The sequence below is a fragment of the Mobula birostris genome, chromosome 1 (genome assembly GCF_030028105.1).
Source record: "Mobula birostris isolate sMobBir1 chromosome 1, sMobBir1.hap1, whole genome shotgun sequence".
Classification (NCBI taxonomy): domain Eukaryota; kingdom Metazoa; phylum Chordata; class Chondrichthyes; order Myliobatiformes; family Myliobatidae; genus Mobula; species Mobula birostris.
This window is the reverse complement of record NC_092370.1, coordinates 68,194,454-68,214,476: the sequence shown is the minus strand read 5'-3', so window position 1 is coordinate 68,214,476 and position 20,023 is coordinate 68,194,454. Positions and strand designations below refer to the sequence as shown.

At 38.4% G+C, this 20,023-nt stretch overlaps 1 protein-coding gene across 1 annotated transcript in view; it reads left to right on the top strand.

The window, feature by feature from the left end:
- Window positions 1-3,707: 3,707 nt before the first annotated feature.
- The window catches only part of LOC140196833 (matrix metalloproteinase-16-like), a 217,899-nt gene continuing 201,583 nt past the window's right edge, over window positions 3,708-20,023 (top strand). The window contains exon 1 of the mRNA XM_072256676.1: window positions 3,708-4,118. Coding sequence (XP_072112777.1) covers window positions 3,975-4,118 — 144 coding nt within the window. The 5' untranslated portion in view covers window positions 3,708-3,974. The remainder of the gene's footprint in view (window positions 4,119-20,023) is intronic.

Below are 20,023 nucleotides of genomic sequence, written 5' to 3'. Positions count from 1 at the left end.
GTGTTGCCATGTTTTCTTCATAATTGCACTAATCGTATGTGCTGAGTCTGGGTCAAGTCTTTTGAAATGATAGCACTGAGGAATTTAAAGATGCTGGCCCTCTCCATCTCTGATCCCCCGATGAAGACTGGCTCTTGGACCTCTGGTTTCCTCCTCCTGAAGTCAATAATTAGCTTCTTGGTCCTGCTGATATTAAGCAAGATTTTCAATCTCAGTCTTCAATCTCCCTCTTATACGTTGATTCATCACCATCTTTGATTCGACCTATGACAGCAAACTTAAATATGACTTTGGAGCTGTGCTTTGCCACACAGTTGTAAGTGTAAATGGAGTAGAGGAAAGGGCTAAGCACACAGCCTTGCCGTCGTGCACCTGTGCTGATGGAGATTGTGGAGATCATATTGCCAATCCAAACTGAATGGAGTCTGCAAGTGAGGAAATTGAGCATCCAATTACCCAAGGAGGTATTGAGGCCAGATCTTAAAAGTTATTAGTTTTGAGGGGATGATAGTATTGAATATTGAGGTGTTGTCAATAAAGAGCATCGTGATGTATGCACCTTTGCTGTCCAGATATACCAGGGATGATTGAAGACCCAATGAGACTGCATTTACCATGAATCCGTTATGCTGGTTGGCAAATTGGAGCAGATCCAAGTTGCTTTTCAGGCAGAAGTTGATATATTTCATCACCAACCTCTCAAAACACTTAGGCACCAGTAGAAGTGAAGCCTGCTTGAAACAGGTGTGTGCTTCCGACACCTTTAATGAGAGGTTAAAGATCTCAGTGAACACCCCAGCTAGATGATCAGCATAGGTCTTTAATACTTGGCCAGGGTGCTCTCCGTGTCCAGGTTCACCCTCCTGAAGAATGCTGTCATGTCGGCCTCAGAGACTGAAACTGCAGGGTCTTTGGGGGCTGTGGACTGTGATGGTTCCTCCATGTTTTGACGGTCAAAGTGAACATTGAATACATTCCTTTCACTTTATAACATTCACCTCCTGTGATATTTTTCACTTCCCTCAAACTTTATTCTTCACAATTCTTCTATAATGCTGATCTGTTCTGATTACATTTTACTGATTTTTGAACTTTCCTTTGACTACAAAGCCCTTACTTCAAGGAAGACAGTGAAGTGATTCTAGTGTCAACATATCAGCTATCAAAATCCTTTTGAAATAACTCGAATCCAACATATTCTTTCTCTGTCTATTTCCTCCTCCCTCTTGTTCCACATCGGAACCTTACCCGCAATTCTCCTCTGAGAACTTCCTGCTACTAACAAAAATGCAGATGACCAGCCCAAATACTTCCAGATTTGCAACTCCCCTTTTCATTGTTCGAGGTAAGCTTGAGGATTTCCTTTTCCGAATATTTATGAAACCTTTCACTTCCTGACTACCACTTTAATGGTTTTGGAGATTTCCCTAACATGATAGAAATGTGTCTATTCTTATTTTTATGAATTTTTCCCTTTTTGTAACCAAAATATTTTTGTCAAGAATTCTGGAAATTAAAGAAATGAAATTTAACTGAGTTTATAGAAAAAAATAGAAATATTCAAAAGCAACAGATTTACAAAAATACATGTGAGTAATACTGTATGTACGAATATGGTGATAAATTCAGAGTCCAAAGCAAATACGTTAGTTAAGGTCTTGAGTGAGACAGGGACTTCCTACCCATAAGTCCAACTTCCTAATGTCATGATTTGCACAATGGTTTTCTTCCGTCAGTATTTCCTTTTCTTTACTGTTGATTCATTATTTCCTTCTCTAGAGTGTGTCAATTGTCATAATGACATCTCCAGTCCTTTAGCTCTGTGAAACAAGATTTGGAAGTCTGTGTTTCAAAGATGGACATTCATTTCCAGACCATAGAGGTGCCTTTTTTATCAGTTTATAATATACATAAATTAATTGCCTTAGGAATGTCTTGCCATATGAAATAAAATGATTTGCCTCCGCTATGTCATTGAAAATTCATTATGACAAAATAAATGTTTTGCCAGTGTGGGCTTATGAGCATTCACACTTAATATGGTACTGAGAGATGTGAGGAAATAGACTAGAGAGTGATTTTTAAAAGTCTGTCCTCAGTTCGTAGAAGGGCATTTCAGTAATTGTTCTGAGGTTCGTGAGTTCCAAGTTCTTTACAATTCTGTAGTTTGCATTGGGATCACAAATTCATAATATTTAAGAACCCAGTATGACGCTCTTAAAGTTCAAATCACACAAACAAATATAACAATAATATAATAATATTGTACAAAAGTGACACAGCATTGAGCAAAGCAAAGGAAGGCCACAACAAGGAATATAAAAGCACCTAGCTGACTTTGATGTGTAGATCCCCTTGTGATGTCAACATAGAAACATAGAAAATAGGTGCAGGAGTAGGCCATTCGGCCCTTCGAGCCTGCACCGCCATTCAGTACGATCATGGCTGATCATCCAACTCAGAACTCTGTACCTGCCTTCTCTCCATACTTCCTGATCCCTTTAGCCACAAGGGCCATATCTAACTCCCTCTTAAATATAGCCAATGAACTGGCCTCAACTGTTTCCTGTGGCAGAGAATTCCACAGATTCACCACTCTCTGTGTGAAGAAGTTTTTCCTCATCTCGGTCCGAAAAGGTTTCCCCTTTATCGTCAAACTGTGACCCCTCGTTCTGGACTTCCCCAACATCGGGAACAATCTTCCTGCATCTAGCCTGTCCAAACCCTTTAGGATCTTATACGTTTCAATCAGATCCCCCCTCAATCTTCTAAATTCCAACGAGTATAAGCCTAGCCGATCCAGTCTTTCATCATATGAAAGTCCTTTAGCAGCAATGTGCAACTGGTCATCTCTAAAGGCAAAATGCTTGATAATTTAGCTACTTGAAATGCCATCAAAATTAAATAAATATCTGCTTCAGTAGGGGCAGAGGTCATAAAAAGGGTTAATACTCGAAAGGATATAATCTCATAAAATAACTTAAAGAACTACAGTTATTCAACTAAACGAAACAAGATGCTTTTGTCACTTGAACAGATGCAAAGCCAATTGACTAAACGGAAGTTTGCCTTCAAGAATCCAGGAAATGTGTATTAATAAACGCAGAGTATAGTACAAATGCAGAACATCCTCTGTGAAGTGATGGCTGGAGTAATGCTTTGTTCACAGTCCTCATATCGGGTCGGAACACTGAAAGATGAGAGACCCTTTCTATAAAAGGAAGAAAAATAGTATATGAAATACTGTAATTGCTTAAATGGCTTGCACAATGTGTTATTTTTATATTTACTAACTTTATTTTAATGGTCCTATGTCAACTTCCCTCTTTCCAAAGCACCACCGAGGGGTGCTCACACTTGGCGCCTCAATATAGTACAGTATTAGACCTGAGATTGGCAAAAGGGAGGGCGAGGCAAATTCACTTCCATCCTGAAAAAAATACTGCAATGTGATTACACATCGAAATTTTAGTTTACATTATTTAAAGATCAATGACATACATAAAACGTTAGCAATTAAGATATGTTTATCTCTAGGGAGCGAGTCGGCATTGCATTTGTTTTTCTAACATAAGATAAAGCTGTCTTTAATCGGTAGAGCACAGGGGCGAGGCATTCCGTTCACAGTAGTCTGGAAAATTTTTGCTTAGCTTCCGTGCCAGGGAGGCAGATAATACAATGTCTGCATAATGGCCAGAAGCGTCTGTGTCAGCCTCTGGTCTCCCAGTTTTCGTAGTGAACCAGGTCTCTGCCAGTTAGACAGGGTAGTTGGTTAATTAGTGCGCAGACGCGCTGGAGGCTCCCTGGACTGTTACACTCGGACTGAGTGGTTGCAGCCAGTGAAATTGCTCCGGGGCGATCCGCTGCACAGAGCAGCCCAGGCTCCGCGCAGCTCCTTGATTCTCTCTCACAGTTTGTCACTATATCCAGCAACGGACGGCGCCTCTACAAATGAGCGGCTCCTTCTCTGAAAGATGGCAAACGGGTTCATTAAGCCTTTAGCCACACTGTACAGAGAAAGAATACTTACAATTGTATATTCCGGGGCGTTTTATTTGCAAACCTTGCTTTGGATTATTTGTTTCGTTTGTGGTGAGGAACAATCGTTCAGCGTGGAGGTAAGTTTGTATTACTTGGTTTTCTATAGTGATAATATTCCGCTACCAGTAATGCATTTGAATTCGCTGACGCTCCAATACCGTAATGTACACATATTGAGATCTCCATAAATTACTGAAAAAACTAGTCAAACGTTTCTTCATTTGTACAGATACATAGTTTTCATTTAATTAGAGCGATATTAATTTTAAGAATCGCTACAAATAAGAATGAAGGTGGTAGTGCCCTCTCACGGTGTGAACAGACTTTTTATTCAATCCAAAGGACATTGTGCGATGACTTGATGAATGCCGCTTTCTTGAGCAGTTGTATGCAGTAGGGTTTTTTTTCCTAATTGATTTATTATTCATTATCCTGCCCACGAACGAACGAATTTGAGGGCAGGATGCATTCTGCGTACAGTACAGTCACACCTTTGAACCAACGTTAAGCTACAATCGGCCTCTAACCCTTTTCAGTCTGTGCTGTTATTGTGGACTAACGATACGTTCTCAATCAGTCTCCTTGTGTAACTTAAAATGACTGGGGAAGCAAAAACTGTATCACGACCTTTGTTTTATAATCACCGGTAAGCGAAAATATTTCTTTAATGTTCTTATAATGAGTCATGTTGTAATTACCATACAGGCAGCGTAAATTATTCCGTTTGCCCCTTTGTTTTACTGAATCAGTCATTTGTTGAGTCAGGTTACACACTTGGCTCCCACTCTCCGACATTGCCACGTTCTATCCACGTACTTTGATCCGACGGTTGAGATATCCGGCAAAGTGACGGGTCACTTGAAGTTCAGCATCCCGGAGTGCTGATCTGTTCCAGCAGACTACTCGAGATTCCGATAATTTAATCCAGATGTATGGCCCATTTACTTCATTTCGCTCTTGCACGCGTTCCATCCTTGTGCCGGTTGGATTTTCAAACCTTATATTCAACCTCCAATCACTCTGTTTCTCGGGGAGTAACAAGTTGCGAGTCGCGAGGTGATTTTGTGCTGCGGCGGGCAAGCGAACGCCAGCTGGAACGTTTGGCTTCTCAACTGCGACGTGCAACCTTGTAGTGTATTTTCAAGGCAGTTCGAAGCATCCTGGGTGGAGTGAAATCTGGTTTCCACTTAGCCTGTCGCACAGTGCATTTCTAACGTAGTTAGGCAGCTCTGCTACAGAACCTAAAAGTTATCAGAGGAGATTTCCAGTAGAGTTTTTTTTTATTTTCATAGAGCAATAACATTTCATTTATCAAATCTCTTCATTAAGAGCAGAAATTAGACAAATGTGGTTAATTAGTCTTTTGGGGATTTCTGAATTAACCTTCCTAATAAAATTAATGTACTTTCAGTGGTTTCTCTATGAAACTAGTTTTGAAAAATATACAGGGAACGACGATCACTATCAAAACCGTTCTCTGTATGTCACCACACCACCATTGTAATATAAGATATTTTAGAGGTTTTAAATTATGCCACCATCTCCATTATATATACCAGTTGGAAGAAGGTTAGGTATTTTTGAAAGTCCGTTGATGGTATGGCAACCTTAGGTGCCCTCAAGAAAACATTTGTGAGTTGCCTCCCTGAAGTACCGTTCTTGTGTGTGATAGAAGTAATCCCATATCCAGCTATGATAACTCCATGAGTTTAAGGGCTGATCTCCCTTTTAGAACTTGTGACAGAGTAGACTGGGAGGAACAAAGAAATTGAAAAGATACTGGGTTCTTTAGCCTACCAAGAAAACTGTTCAACATTGTTTCCATTATTTATTGAAAAGACCTATACGGTATAACAATGAAAAAAAAAGTTTGAAGTGTGACTTACACTCTGTTAACAAATATTTTACTGTTTTGTTTATTTATTCACAGTATATGACAAAGTTTTTTTATCACAATACATTTCTACAAAAGTAAGTATCTTGGTTCAATATCACTGAATGTATTTGATTTATGTAACAAAGATAATCAGCTTTGATTGGGGGCACCCCGGAGGTCTGATCAAGTGCCATTCTTGTCATATAACAAGAGAGCACATGAAGCCCAGTGATGATATTTGACTGCTCATTCACCTCTGAGTTAAAAGTTCCTGGTCCCATTCCAGGAGTTGAGCACAAAAAAGACATAAAACACCAGTGCAGTAATGAGAATGTATTAGACTGCCAAAGATTGTCCTCAGGGTGAAATGTTAGGCCTGTCTCTTGTTCTCTGATCAATATTTACCCCTCACATAATAGTATTGAGAAAATCTGCTTGTAATCATGATTCTGTACAGGGATCTGGCTGTCCCAAGACTGGCTATTGCTTCGTTTACATTACAAGAGTGACTATGTCTGTATTGGTTATAAGGCACTTTAAAAGGCTCTAAAAAAAGATTGTGTGCTACTAAATAAGATTTTTCATGTAATACCACGACTTCTGCAAGTGGCTTTACATTTATCTAATTTGTAAAGATCAGGACCGTAAGCTTGAGCATTTTGCTTGTGAATTTTGTACAACTATTCTAAGTCATGGCCTATGTACTTGGGGTCCTGTCCTTGTGTATCCAAAGAAGAGAAGACAAGACTGGTAAAGCTGATGATTCTTGGGATCATTCTGTCATTCAAGATGATTCTATCTCGTGAGCCTGAGATAGAGAAAAAATGGGAAGCTAAACTTTGGGAACAATTCAGAGGAACTTGAATGAGTGAAAATATTATGTTACTAGGTACTTGTGACAACTACATGGAATTGTATCCTTAACGAAGAGTGCAGTGATTGCACTCTGATTCTTGTCCTAACACCATAATCTTTAATTGACAGTATGTGTAATGCCTCTTATCTCCTGCCCCTTTCTAGTAGTTACCTATACACCCACTAAACTATCATCTGTCTCCTGCACTGCATGAAATGATCCACAGAAATTCACTTTTTACAGGCCTTTCATGCCTGTCTTTGCATTGGATACTGGATGTGAAGATGGTAACTCTGAACTGGGAGCTTTTGCCAGAATTCAGATGTACCTGGAGTATACCAGCTTTTAAGTAGATCCTTGTTTTATTCCTATTTAATTCATCTTTCCATTTTACACTTAATCTCATTCACCAGTTTTCATTTTCCCCAGATTTTTCTAATTTCCCAGTCTTCATCTTATCTTCTGATTCTAATCCACAATATCCATGTTTCATCAACCCTAGTTTTTTAAAGTTTCTCTTTTATCTGTGATTTCCATCTAACCTACTGATCCCTATTCTTTGGTCTTTCTATTATCCCATTCCATAGGCTTCCCTTCCCAGCACATCTCCTTTGCTTCATCAGGCTTATAAAGTGACTTATGCATTCCCTTTACTGACACCCTGTCCCCTGCTAACTTGGCTTTACATGATCACGCTTATTTATGTCAGTGCTCATTTGATGTCACTGAGACATAGGCTTTAATAGCAGTCATTGGCATCATAGATCTGGGGTTTCTGGGGTTCGGTGGTGGGGGTGATATGCCATGTGCACTCTGGTGAAAAAAATGAAAATTATTTAATTCCCGTCTAGCTGGAGTCAGAATCTGGATGATGTATCCTCTGTCCAAAGTGTTTCATGTTATGTCCAGGAGAATTGGAAACTCTATAAAACAAAATGCTATTAATATAGTTTGATGGTGGTGGTTAACCTCCTTCCCAGTGCTGAAGGCAGTAGTGTTCATGGCTGCACATCTCTCTGATTTTCCTCCTGCTTTTCACTTGTACAAACCAATAACTATCCGCGCTGCTTGACCAATATGAGGAATGAAGTGAATGACAGTTTGAGTATGTGTTTGACAGATCCATAGAACAATTTCTTAAGACAGCAATGCACATACATGCTACAGTGCTCCAAGCATTCTGTAACATTGAAACTTTAGATCCACAGGTTTGAGATCCAGAAATATCTTAAAAAGAAACTGGTCTTGAATTGCTGGAATTTGCATTCTGTAGTCAAGAAATGCTTATCTCTTTTTATTTCTCCCTCCAAATAACAGTTGCCTGATTGATATTTAATTTCTTTTCCTTTACATGGATGTCCTGGAAATAATCATTAGTAGGTTTTCCAGCTGAACAATGTCCAAGTTGGAGGACTGTCACATCCAACACCCAAATATGGATATTGTCCTTAAGTGGGGTGTAGGGTGTCACTGGAGAACAATTGGGAACAGGAATCCTGAGTTCTGACTGCAACTTTGATCCAACATCCTTCCTGGTATAATTTGCTGATTGCTCTATCTATTCACAGTATTTTGAGAACCAGCAAATAATTGAGGATTTTTTCCCCTCTGGTACAGGAAGTCTGTTAATTCCCATGTAATTAGCAGACTTAAGGTAATTGCATCCTTATCTGTGAGCTGACTCATATTTTTACATGTCTGAGATGCAGGTCCAAGATAGTCATTTTTTTTGATTGGAAGAGTAGTACAAACGTGTGGTCTCTATTAAATGGAGGTTGCATTTTAACAATAATAGTTGGAGTCATTGTTAATTAAACTGAAGTTTGGAATCTTATGAAAAAGTTTATAGATGAATTGTCTCATTTGTAAAGATGCCCCATTTGACTAGATAGAATATAAATTTGCCAAAAAAAGCTAATTCAGCATTCCCATTCATTACTTGTATGAAATTCTAAAGGGTCCTTTGTTGGCATGGCTCTCTCCTTTTTGTATGAACATCATTAAATGTATTGAGTTAGGCATTCATGGAGACATATTCCAATTAAATTGTAGTAATTAGAATAATAGGTTAAGAATGAGGCCATTTGATTGCCAGGCTTTCAAACAACATACTCATCAACATTAATTCAAATATTATTGTGAAACCAATAACAGCAGACGTGGGAAAATCTGATTTCAATTTCTTTATTCTTTAGTGTTTATCTGATTTATAATTCCAGTAAGATAAATGCGGTAGGTAATATAAAATATAACTATCCTCATTCAAGTCTTGTGCATTTTCTAGAACTTTGAATCATATAATGTTTAAAATTTCATTGGTCTGACAGGAAATATAACTATTAAATAAAGTAGAAAATTTTTCTGAAAATTGAGATAGAATATGGCACTTTGAATTATGAACATGTCTGATGGTCAATCTAGAAACCCAAAGTAGAAACAGAAAGTGATTGAAGTTTGGAGGATGCCAGGCAGTCTCTGTGGAGAGTAAAACAGCATTAGTAGGTCAGGTCATTGAAATTTCATCAAAACTAATTAAAGTTATTCTGATGATATTATAACTGAAGATCATCAGTCTAAATTGTTAATACTGTTTTTTTCTCTCTCTCCACAGATGCTACCTGATTTAGTACATTAGCATTTCGTTTCTTATTTCAGATTTCTAACATCAGTGTTTTCTGTTTGCACTTCCAATCTACATGTTCATGCATTCATCCGCAATAAAAGGGAACTTGCATTATAACAATCATATTTTAAACAGAAGTTTCAATATTTTATTAAGAATACTGTATCTAACCTTAAACATAAAAAAAATACAAGAATGTATCTAGTGAAATTATGCATGCTGCAAATACAGTTTGGATGCTACTACTCAGGTAGAAGCACTAACTAATTGTTACAGTTAATAATACTTTCATATTACATTGTGAACCAATTTAAATCATTTTCAGTAGAAATACACAATTAAACACACTTACATGGAGTGCTGCCACAAGAAAGCAGCATCCATCAGCAAGGAGCCTCACCATCCAGGCCAAGCTCTCCTCCTGCAATGACCATCAGGCAGGCGGTAAGGATCCTTTGACACCGAACCACCAGGTTCAGGAATGGTTATTACCCTACAACCATCAGGCACCTGAACCTGCATGGGTAGCTTCACTCACCACAACCCTGAACTGATTCCATAACCTACAGCTTTACTTGGTGATAGGTGAAACCAGGTGAGGGAGGCGGTGGATCGGTGGGGGAGAGGGGATGAGGTAAGAACCTGGGAGGTTGTAAGTGGTCACTTTCAAAGAGTCTGCACCTCATGTTCTCAGTAGTATTCATCTTTTATTTGCACAACTTGTCTTCTTTTGCACCTTGGTTGTTTGTCAGTACTTTGATAATAAATTTACTTTGACTTTGACATTCTCAGTTTCAAGTGCTTTGAGAGTGAAACATGGACCATATTTGGAGTTACTCGAATAGTTTTCACAATGATTTTTAACATTGTTTTTCTAAATCTTTGCTTAATTTGTGGTTACTATAATCACATGGAATATAGGTATGGAAACCACTGATCACTTTCCTCCAAATATATTGACCAACAGCTCTGGGATTGCTAAGATCTTTGAATCATAGAATTTTGTATTCATTTTGTACTTAATACATACAAAATGGATATAAAATACAATTCCCTGCATTCCTCATCACCTTCTTAATCATTTTAAGGGTACCTAAACAGTCTTTTCAAAAAAAAATCTTTTTTTTCTAAATATCAATACTTTATGGAAGCTTAGCAATATAACAAATTCCAGGATATCCTTCATTTATATTGGATTTTTAATTTCAAACATGCAGTTAGATTTGATAAAGAACGGATGCAATCTTCGGTTCCAAACAAATGGTGTGCCATAATTTGAAATGCACTTTCTTGCTGAGTCCTTTATTGCTCAGGTGAATGTTTTTCACGTGATCTGTGTGAGAGCAGCAATGCTTGGTCCAGGAAGAGGTGAAGATCCATTAAATAGATCTTCAGAAGAAAATGGTGACTTGATGGAATTGTGTATCAATATAAAATAGCCCACCAAAATGTTTCTGGAAGGACTGTGATTGTCTAGCATAAAATCAAATCCAACAAAAAATATGTTACTCCTTAATGACATTGTAATTGGTTTCAGAATGATTAAGCTGGAAACAATTAGGTTTATTTATTCTTACCTATATTTACAGCCTGGAACTCAGGGCAAATTAAAGTAACATTTTGTTTTCAATAGCAGGCTACAGAGCTAAGACAGTTAGAAGCAAGTATTATTAGTTAAATTCAGTGTTGAGCCCACACAGCATTAGCAGAATACATGTTAGAGGAATTGTAGTTCATAATGCCCAGGGTTCTGTAATGAGGAAATTACAAATCTGACATATAGCAGTCACATTAACTTTAGAACAACTCTGGTTGAAGATAAAAAAGCACATTATTTTATGCACTTTATTATACTTGACTACTGTCACCATGATTAGTACTAACTCTAGATTAACCAGTTTCTGTCAGATAAATCACTGTGTTGAGGGCCCATTAGCCTACATATAGGTTCAATAGATTATTCATTGCAGTCCATTGCTTTCTTGTACTGAAAACTCTTTCACTTTAAATGATTAAATTTTAGCCATTCAAAAATCTAGCCCCAGAGTACAATTATATCCTGCGAGCTAAATGTTTGATCATCATGCCTAAGTTGAGTAGTGATGATCACATAAAGCGGGTGCTCAATTTCTGAAAGAGGGCAGTTCAACTAGGTTAGAGGTGTCATAAAAAAAGCAAAATTGTTGTGATTTCTGCTTAGGTTCAACCATAGTTTGTGGGGATTGTTACAAGACTGAATCATTATGTGGTTAACAGGTTAAATAAATAATGAACTTGAATTTCAAGTACTCTAACAGAGTAGCAGTAATAGATTATGTGCAAACTGCCAGCTCCAATATAGGATTGCCTGAATGATTGATGGACTAGATCTTTAGTCTTGTCCTTCAATTGTATGGCCTGTGCTCATTTTGGCAGACAATATACAAACATATCCATTAGTTTTGGGATAATTGCTGCCAAACAGAATAAAGCATTCGTTCTAGTAGGATCCACAGAGTACATATTAAAAACTATCATTTATATCAGTGAAAGATCAAAGGATCAATATCCTGTTGCAAGATAAATCTCCTTTGGAAAATACTGTGTTCCTTCTGTTATCAACACCCTAAGAAGCACATCAGCACCAACCTGATTATGTATTTGAAAGAAAGGTCATTACAGTCAAAGCACAGTAGAAATATCAAAGCAATAGACTACTAATGTGTAGAATTAAATTATCTTTGGTACCATAAACACTTCCCAGAAATAATGATACCTCTTTCATGGTATGCATTATGCCTCATTACCTATTGACATGAGCTTGCCCATGATCCTCCCTCAGTGTATCCTATTTATTCACAGGACTGCATGTCATTTACATTCATATTCAAAAATATGTGGCAGTTGCATATTTCATGTTTCTCCATAGCTTCAGAGATTTGAATCTTTTACATATGTCATTGAGTAAAAATGGCCTGTGCTTCTAAAAACAATGATGGTTGACTTTGGATCTGAAGTTGAAGAAATGTTTAAAAAATAATCTTAAGTAGGGTGCCACTGGTGAGGTTGCCAATGGAAAATCAGGACCTTGTGTCATTATCATTAGCTAGTATCAGGAAAAGTTTACTACTGTACTCTGGTATAATAGAGCCTATAATAATAAATTTAAAAAAACAATTTGTATTTCTGTTCTGTTTTTATTTCTCTCTAGTGATTCTATATTCCTATGTCTGAAACGTCTCCCTCTGCCATCTTTCTGACTTGCTTTCACTGAAAGTTTGTGGTGCTGAAAAGGCTAATGAAGCTAATGAAGAGCACATAGCTTCATGTAAACATCTGAAGTATAGATTGTCCATGATTTCATCCACTACACCTCACATAGCCTTTGTTCTTTGCAGCTCCTCATTGCCATTATTACACCTAATGCTTCCTTTCTGAAGCACTCCATTGTATTTTGTGGCTTCTTTTCTTTTCTCTGCCATCACTCAGCACACTCACAGTGCTCCATCACTCTACTAATCCCCATTTAACCCACCCCCCCATCTTGTGAGGACAAGCCTAAGACTCAGTATTCTTTCCAGTGTATTATTACAGTTAACATCTGCAAAGAAAAATTCTTTTTTTAACACATCAAGCCCATATATTTCAAAAATATCATGGTGTTTTATGACAGGTAAATGGAAATCTGTTCCAAAACTATATTTAATCATATAGTCTCCTCCTTCTGCTTAAACAGATCCTCTGGATTAAGGCTGATTTGCTTCCACTTTGTTTCTGTGGGTTCTCAGTTGGCAAATGAGACCAAGGTGGGAACAGCAAATTCTTCCTCAGACGGGGCGAGAGATGTGGGCAAATGTACAGTTAGTGAGCTAGTGTGCTCCTCCTGCTGTTTATGCGTGGTTTTTCTATGTTCCTAATGCATGGCTGAATGTTCTCAGCACTATCCGTAATGTTCCTTCTCTATTTTGAAGTGGTCAGAATGTTGCAATTCTTTATGGAGGGTTTGTACAAGTCCTTGAATTCTTTTCCTCTGTCTGCCTGGTAGTCTCTTCTCATGACAGAGCTTGGAATGGAGTGCCTAGAAGTCTAATGTTGGGCAAATGAGCAATATGACCTGCCCAAGGTTTTCAGTATTTGGGCTGAGGGAAAACACAGTGAATTTGGAAGATTTTGAGGAGAGAGTATTGGTTGTACCTTTTTGCTACCTTGAGTTTCCATTGCAAATGGTTCAGAAGTATATGCAAGGACAAAGATTACTGTTACCAGTAGGGCCCTGTGTTTGAAGTTTTGATCTTCAATGACTTGTTTCCTCAATGAACCAAAGGCTGCACTGGCACATTGAATGTGATGATAAATTTCATTGGTATCTGCCTTCACTGAGAAATCGTCCAATGAAATGGGATGTCGACTGATCTCAATGTGAATCATTATTGTTAAAGGGTAGTATATGTAACATGACAAGATGTGCATCAGAGTCAAACCTGCCCACAGTAGTTATCGGCAGGTGTGTTTGCTGTCTGCCATAGAGAAAATGATTGTTAAGATCCTTCTCTAACTGCCTCCTTCCAGTAGTTGAAGAGCAGTTGCCTGATTGCAGTGTGGAATCTGTCTATCCACAGGTACATTGGGCATGATCTTTACCCCATTACAATGCCAAGAAAAAGTGCTGGGAGGGGGACTAGCCAACATTCATGACTTTCTTTGGCTTCCTTCAAGCTGATTCTATCAATCAGAATGGGCAATGAAATGCCTTCCTCAAATTCAGTTGCCCACAGAAATGTATCATCATTTTACTTTGGCTCTACAATGACTATGACATGCTACGTTTACTAACCAATGGACCTGAAGCAGAAGCAGCCTCAGAGAAGACTGATATCACATAGGACTGCTTCAATGTCCCAACACTTTGCTCAATCGCTCAGGCCACAATATTGTACGTACATACAACAAACATCCAATGGGAGTGGAACTGATTTTAAGAGCTAATTGGAAGCTGTTCAGTTTTATGATAACATTTCCCCTGAACTAAGTTCACCCGAATTTTCATCATCAAGCAAAGGTGTGTATGTAACCGCAACATTTGTATATGCTCAGGAGCCATGCTACTGGTCATTATAAATTTCTTTTTGAAGCATACCAGAGGATGAGTCACTGCAAAACAAGGTCTTCTAACAGCTTACCCCTCCTGCATCATTCTGCTCTCTGACAAATAATTCTTCTAAAACGGTATAAATAAGGATAAATTATAATCTCATAACACCATAGATAAATTGCCTGGGATTTCATGAGAGCTTCTCTTGTTCTTCCGTTAGTGGAAATTTGGTGAAAACTATGTTTGTTTACACCACCTCTAAACCAAAGCCAATGATTGTATATCTTTTCCAACGTCTGTTGGAATGGAATCTGACTGTTCAAACCAATGGGTCATATTTGCTCCAATGATCATCTTAGAGTCATATTTGATTCCAAGGTGATCTTCTGACTGCATGTTTGCTGTATTACCAAACACCTACATTCATCTTCTGTGTGCCATTCCTGTCCTGTTTCGCTTACTAAAACCCTCCTAGTTTTGTTACCTTAGATTTTGCTAAGCCAATGTTGGTAATTTTAAAAGTTGCTGGTGAACGCAGCAGGCCAGGCAGCATCTCTAGGAAGAGGTACAGTCGACATGTACCTCTTCCTAGAGATGCTGCCTGGCCTGCTGCGTTCACCAGCAACTTTTATGTGTGTTGCTTTAAATTCCAGCAGATTTGCTTTAAATCTGCAGATTTCCTCGTGGTTGGCAATTTTAGTTGGCATTCCATCTTTCATTCATTCAGTACAAACTTAGACGATCATGATTGCCATTGCCTATATCCTAATATATATCAAATCTCTTTCACTTTTAACTCCATGCAGACTACTACATGTAGGGCCCACTGAAGTCTGACTCTTATCTTACAGCAGATATATTTTTCAAAAGTTCTTTGCTGAAGAAAAATTGTTTGGGATTGTCATTTAACAGCAACTCTTTATTTTATTTCATGCAGCAACTTTGTCTTTTATCACTATAGTTCCTTCCCTAAACCTTAGTATTCTTTTGCCTCTACTTTTTAAGGAAGCACCTCGGGACCGATCTTCTTTGTTAAACTGTCCTAAGAATTTCTGACGTAGTGTGACACACTTTGTTTGTCAATGCTTCTGTAAGTGCTCTTGAGATGGTTTACTGCAAGAAAGGTATGGAATAAATCCATAATGCTACGAATTCCGAAGCACAATAAATTCCGATTAATTGGACACATCAGGAGGACCAGTACATTTCGGTCCATTTAAATGGCTGCCCCAATTAGCCGAAGTTTCATGTAAATAGTTAGAAAGGTATAAAAAGACAATGTACTGTTTAACTGTTTAACAAATTATGTATTCAAATGAAATACAGAGCAAATGAGAACACTATCAATAGTGTTCTATAACACGGTGTATTAGTTCTTAATAGTTATCGCTGAAGGAATTCGTCCAGTATACATTGCCATGTTCTATTGACTGACTGTAAATGAACAAAATCATTTCAGACACCTAGCCCAGATAGTGTACTGCCTTCATACAATGCTTTCAATGATGCAGCCTCAAAATCTTCATTTTCATTGTAATATTCAAGGTGATTGTTGATACCTTCAAATTCTTCATAGTCTTAACTTGTTAATGTGGTGAAATCATCTAAGAGTGAGCAAAGCACTTCTTAATTGTCATACTGCTTATTTTTTGCCAACTATAAATGACAAAAATTAATATTTTTTTAAACAGAAACACATGCAACTGACAGTATTAAAAACTTTGTTCTAAGTATGGTATAGTGTCTAATAGCCACACAAGTGCACATGACTGACGTTAGTTAAAAACTGTTCAGCAACAGATTCCTATCCCATTTAAGTGGCATAGTGTCCCAAATAAATGAAGGAAATCCCAACTGTTTTCTCAGTTTTTGTTCTTTAGGAGCTGCCCCAAATGACTGGAATCCACTGCATTTCATATCTGTGTGATAAAATATACAGAATCAGTATCACCGGCATATGTCATGAAATTTGTTAACTTTGTGGCAGCAGTACAATGCAATACATGATAAATATAGAAAAATAATAAATTAATTACTGTAAGTGTAAAGTATCTGTACTGTAATTGTAAGTATACACATAAAAAAGTTAAACTAAAAATAGTGCAAAATAGAAATAATGAAAAAAGTGAGGTAGCATTCACGGGTTCAATGTCTATTTAGAAATTGGATGGCAGAGGGGAAGAAGCTGCTCCTGAATCACTGAGTGTGTGTCTTCAGACTTCTGTAGCTCCTTCCTGAAGGTAACAATGAGAAGAAGCTATATGCTGGGTGATGGGGGTCCTCAATAATGGATGCTACCTTTCTGAGGTTCTGTTCCTTGAAGATGTCTTGGATTCTACAGAAGCTAGAACCCAAGATGGACCTGACAAATTTTACTTTCGATCCTGGACAGTAGATTCCCCCCCGCCCCCAACTATACCAGACAGTGATGTAGCCTGTCAGAATGCTCTCCACAGTATATCTGTAGACGTTTTTGAATGTTTTAGGTGACTAACCAAATCTCAAACTCCTTTGGAAGTATAGCTACTGTCTTGCCTTCTTTATAGCTGCGTCAGTATGTTGGGTCCAGGTTAGATCCTCAGGATATTGAAATTCAGGAATTCGAATTGCTCACTCTCTCCAATTACTTCAATTATACATGCTTCACATAAAGAACATAAGAAAGGAACATAAGAAATAGGAGACATTTATCAAGGTAACGACTAACCTTCTTTGTCAGTATTATTTTCCTTCACTTTTCCAATATTCCTAGATTGGCTTAAAATTTAGAATTCAATCACTATTGAGCTTCCACAGTTCTCTGGGGCTTGGATTCACCAGGATGGAGTATTTCCGTTTTGGGGAGCAACTGGAAAAGCTGGGCTTATTATTTGGTACCCAGAGTGTGATGGAGTCTGGGGAAGGGGAGAATGAATCTGATAGAGGTGTACAAACATATGAGTAGCATGGATTGGATGGATAATAGGAAATATTACCACTTTGCAGAGGTGTCTATGGGCTTTACTTATGAGTATCATATCAAAGAAATACCAGGAATTGTAGACTTTGGAATAATTTTTTCTCATTTCTGCTAGAGTGCTAACATTGTAGCCTGAGCTTTTCCACTGGACTCTGTCTTAACCAAGAAGAATAAGTAGTGCTTTTATATTGAAATATATTGTTTTTATATTTATTTTATATTATGAGATGTGGTAGTGTAGTGGGTAGTGCTTGATGCTCTCACTTTCACCTTCCACTGCTGGCTAGCAGTCTTGTGAAAAAGAGAGCTGAATGTGTAAGTCTTTCCCTGCCAGTACATAGCCTCTCCAACAGCAAGCCTCATGTAGTGATTCCTAGCTGGCAACAGATAGTAATTGATCTCCTTTCAGACTCAAGCTGAACTACAGAGGACAGGTAGGAGGTCTGGCCCCTGCACATGTAGCATGCAGGCCCACCAGTGTGTGGACATGCCCTGGTGCTCATGAACCAGATCCCTAGCTATGGGTAAGTAGCCTCACTGCCTTGTCAACAGCTTATGGGAGTAAACCCAGACCACAATCTGGAGTAGAGCCCCTAAAGCGGCTGGACGTCATTGAACATCCTTTGGGCAGCTCCTGCAGACAAGCAGGTACCAAATATATTGCTTTATAAGCTTTCCCTTGGACTACACTGTTGAGGCCGAGAGGGGGATTTTGACGACTGGGCATCTCAGGATCTCCATACCTTCCTCCCAGGCTTGTGATGATGATGATCAAGACAGATGGATGCCAACTAACTATTATGAAGTAGAGTTGGAATGGGATTTAAAAAAGATGTTATTGAACCAGGGACATACTGTATATTTGTCTTAGCATTCCTATTCAAGGCAGACGACGGTGTAGTACCAGTGTACAGATACCAGGTAGGCTGCCATCAATCCTGAGGATCATAGGTTTGCACTCTAGTGGACTGTATCCTCTGCAGGGCACAAGCCTGGGTGGGAAGATTTGAAGAACTGGCTGTTGCCCATGCAGTGGGTTCCCCCTCTGTATGTCACTGATGTAATCCAAGGGAGGGGCGAGCGCCAATGCAGCTTGGCATCAGTGTCGTCGCAGAGGATGCCAGAGTGAAGTTGTAAATAACATCAAACTACCTTAGTGACCCCAGCTCCGGATTTCTTCCTCGGGGTGTATTCCCAAAGCCTTTGCCATGGGTGGGTATGGCTGCAAGGCAGCGGAGGTTTAAAATCAGAGTTTTCCTTCTGCTAGGTGGGCTGCTGTCCAAGGCTGATGAGCCCCGCCTGCCCGAATGTACAGGTACACACTTAGAATGATTAAACTACCTGTTCATCTGTCCCTATTTGAAATGAATACTGTACCTGGCATTTCCTATCACCAGACAGAATAACAGAAGTCCTGAAGCTGCTGCTTCAGTGTAACTTTAGAAGTTAAAGTAAACCCCAGAAATGGAGAAAGTGAGTGATAATAATGTTCCAATATTAAGTGCATCTTATGCCAACTAACTAACCAGCAGATAGATTCAGGATGTCAGTATCACAGTTATGTCTGAAGTGGACAGTAATAGAGAAGAAAAATTCTTCTATTATTTAAAATGACCTTGGCATTGGCTCATTGCATTCTGTTTTGACTGTATACAATGTTGATCCGTGGTAAATTATTTAAACAGGTTGTAGGGGAAATGAATTGCATCAGAGATCTAATAAGTAATTGAAGGGAGCTCCAGTATGACGTCAAAAAGAATTCAACTGGTGTCAAGTTCTCAACAACCTCATCTGTTTTGGCTGGATGTTGTAGTTCCAGTACAGATGTGAATATTTTCTGACATTATTAGCAAAGCCCTGTGAGCAGAATGGTTTATGTTTTACAAAGTTTCATTCAAAGAGCACTTCCTGAGCTTCTTGTGCATTTATCACTTTAATAGTGTTATGAAAAATGAAACTATTTCCCATTATGATTTCAGATATTTTTCAGTCTATGAATTTGTATTAGGTTTTCCACAAAGATTAAATGCATGATCATGCAGAGAAGATAGTAAATAAGAAAAAAATATTAGCATAGTCTCCAGAGATTTACAATGAAAGCAAGAAGAGAAAAGTAGTGTTGTTATAAATGCAGGAAATGCCATGTTCAGAGGAAACTCAAAGATATCCAGTGGATTTTCGCACAATCAGCATGACCCATCTTTGTCATTCAATGTAACTCTTCCACAGTGACATTTCTTTAGAATTTTTTTAGAACAAAGTCATGTAGCCAGGTGTAAAACTGCATGATTTTGTACCAAGTACTAATAACAGGAAAATGAACAGCAGGCACATATTAGTCTGTACACTAGTGCAATGTTCTGATGCAAATGCTGAACAGATCAGCATTCCTCGAGGAGCTCAAATGGAACAATAAGCCACTTGTTGGCTGTACTGTCATTCTCAAACTGTTCTTCTAATCTTACTTAACTTCAAATTTGGTTTGAATTCCATTTTTCCTGTTGTTCCAAGAGGTTGTCATTTTGCTTTGATGCATTTTGTACTCACTAGCAGAAGGAGTCTTTGCAATGAACCTCAGAGCACTTCCCCTTTTCAAG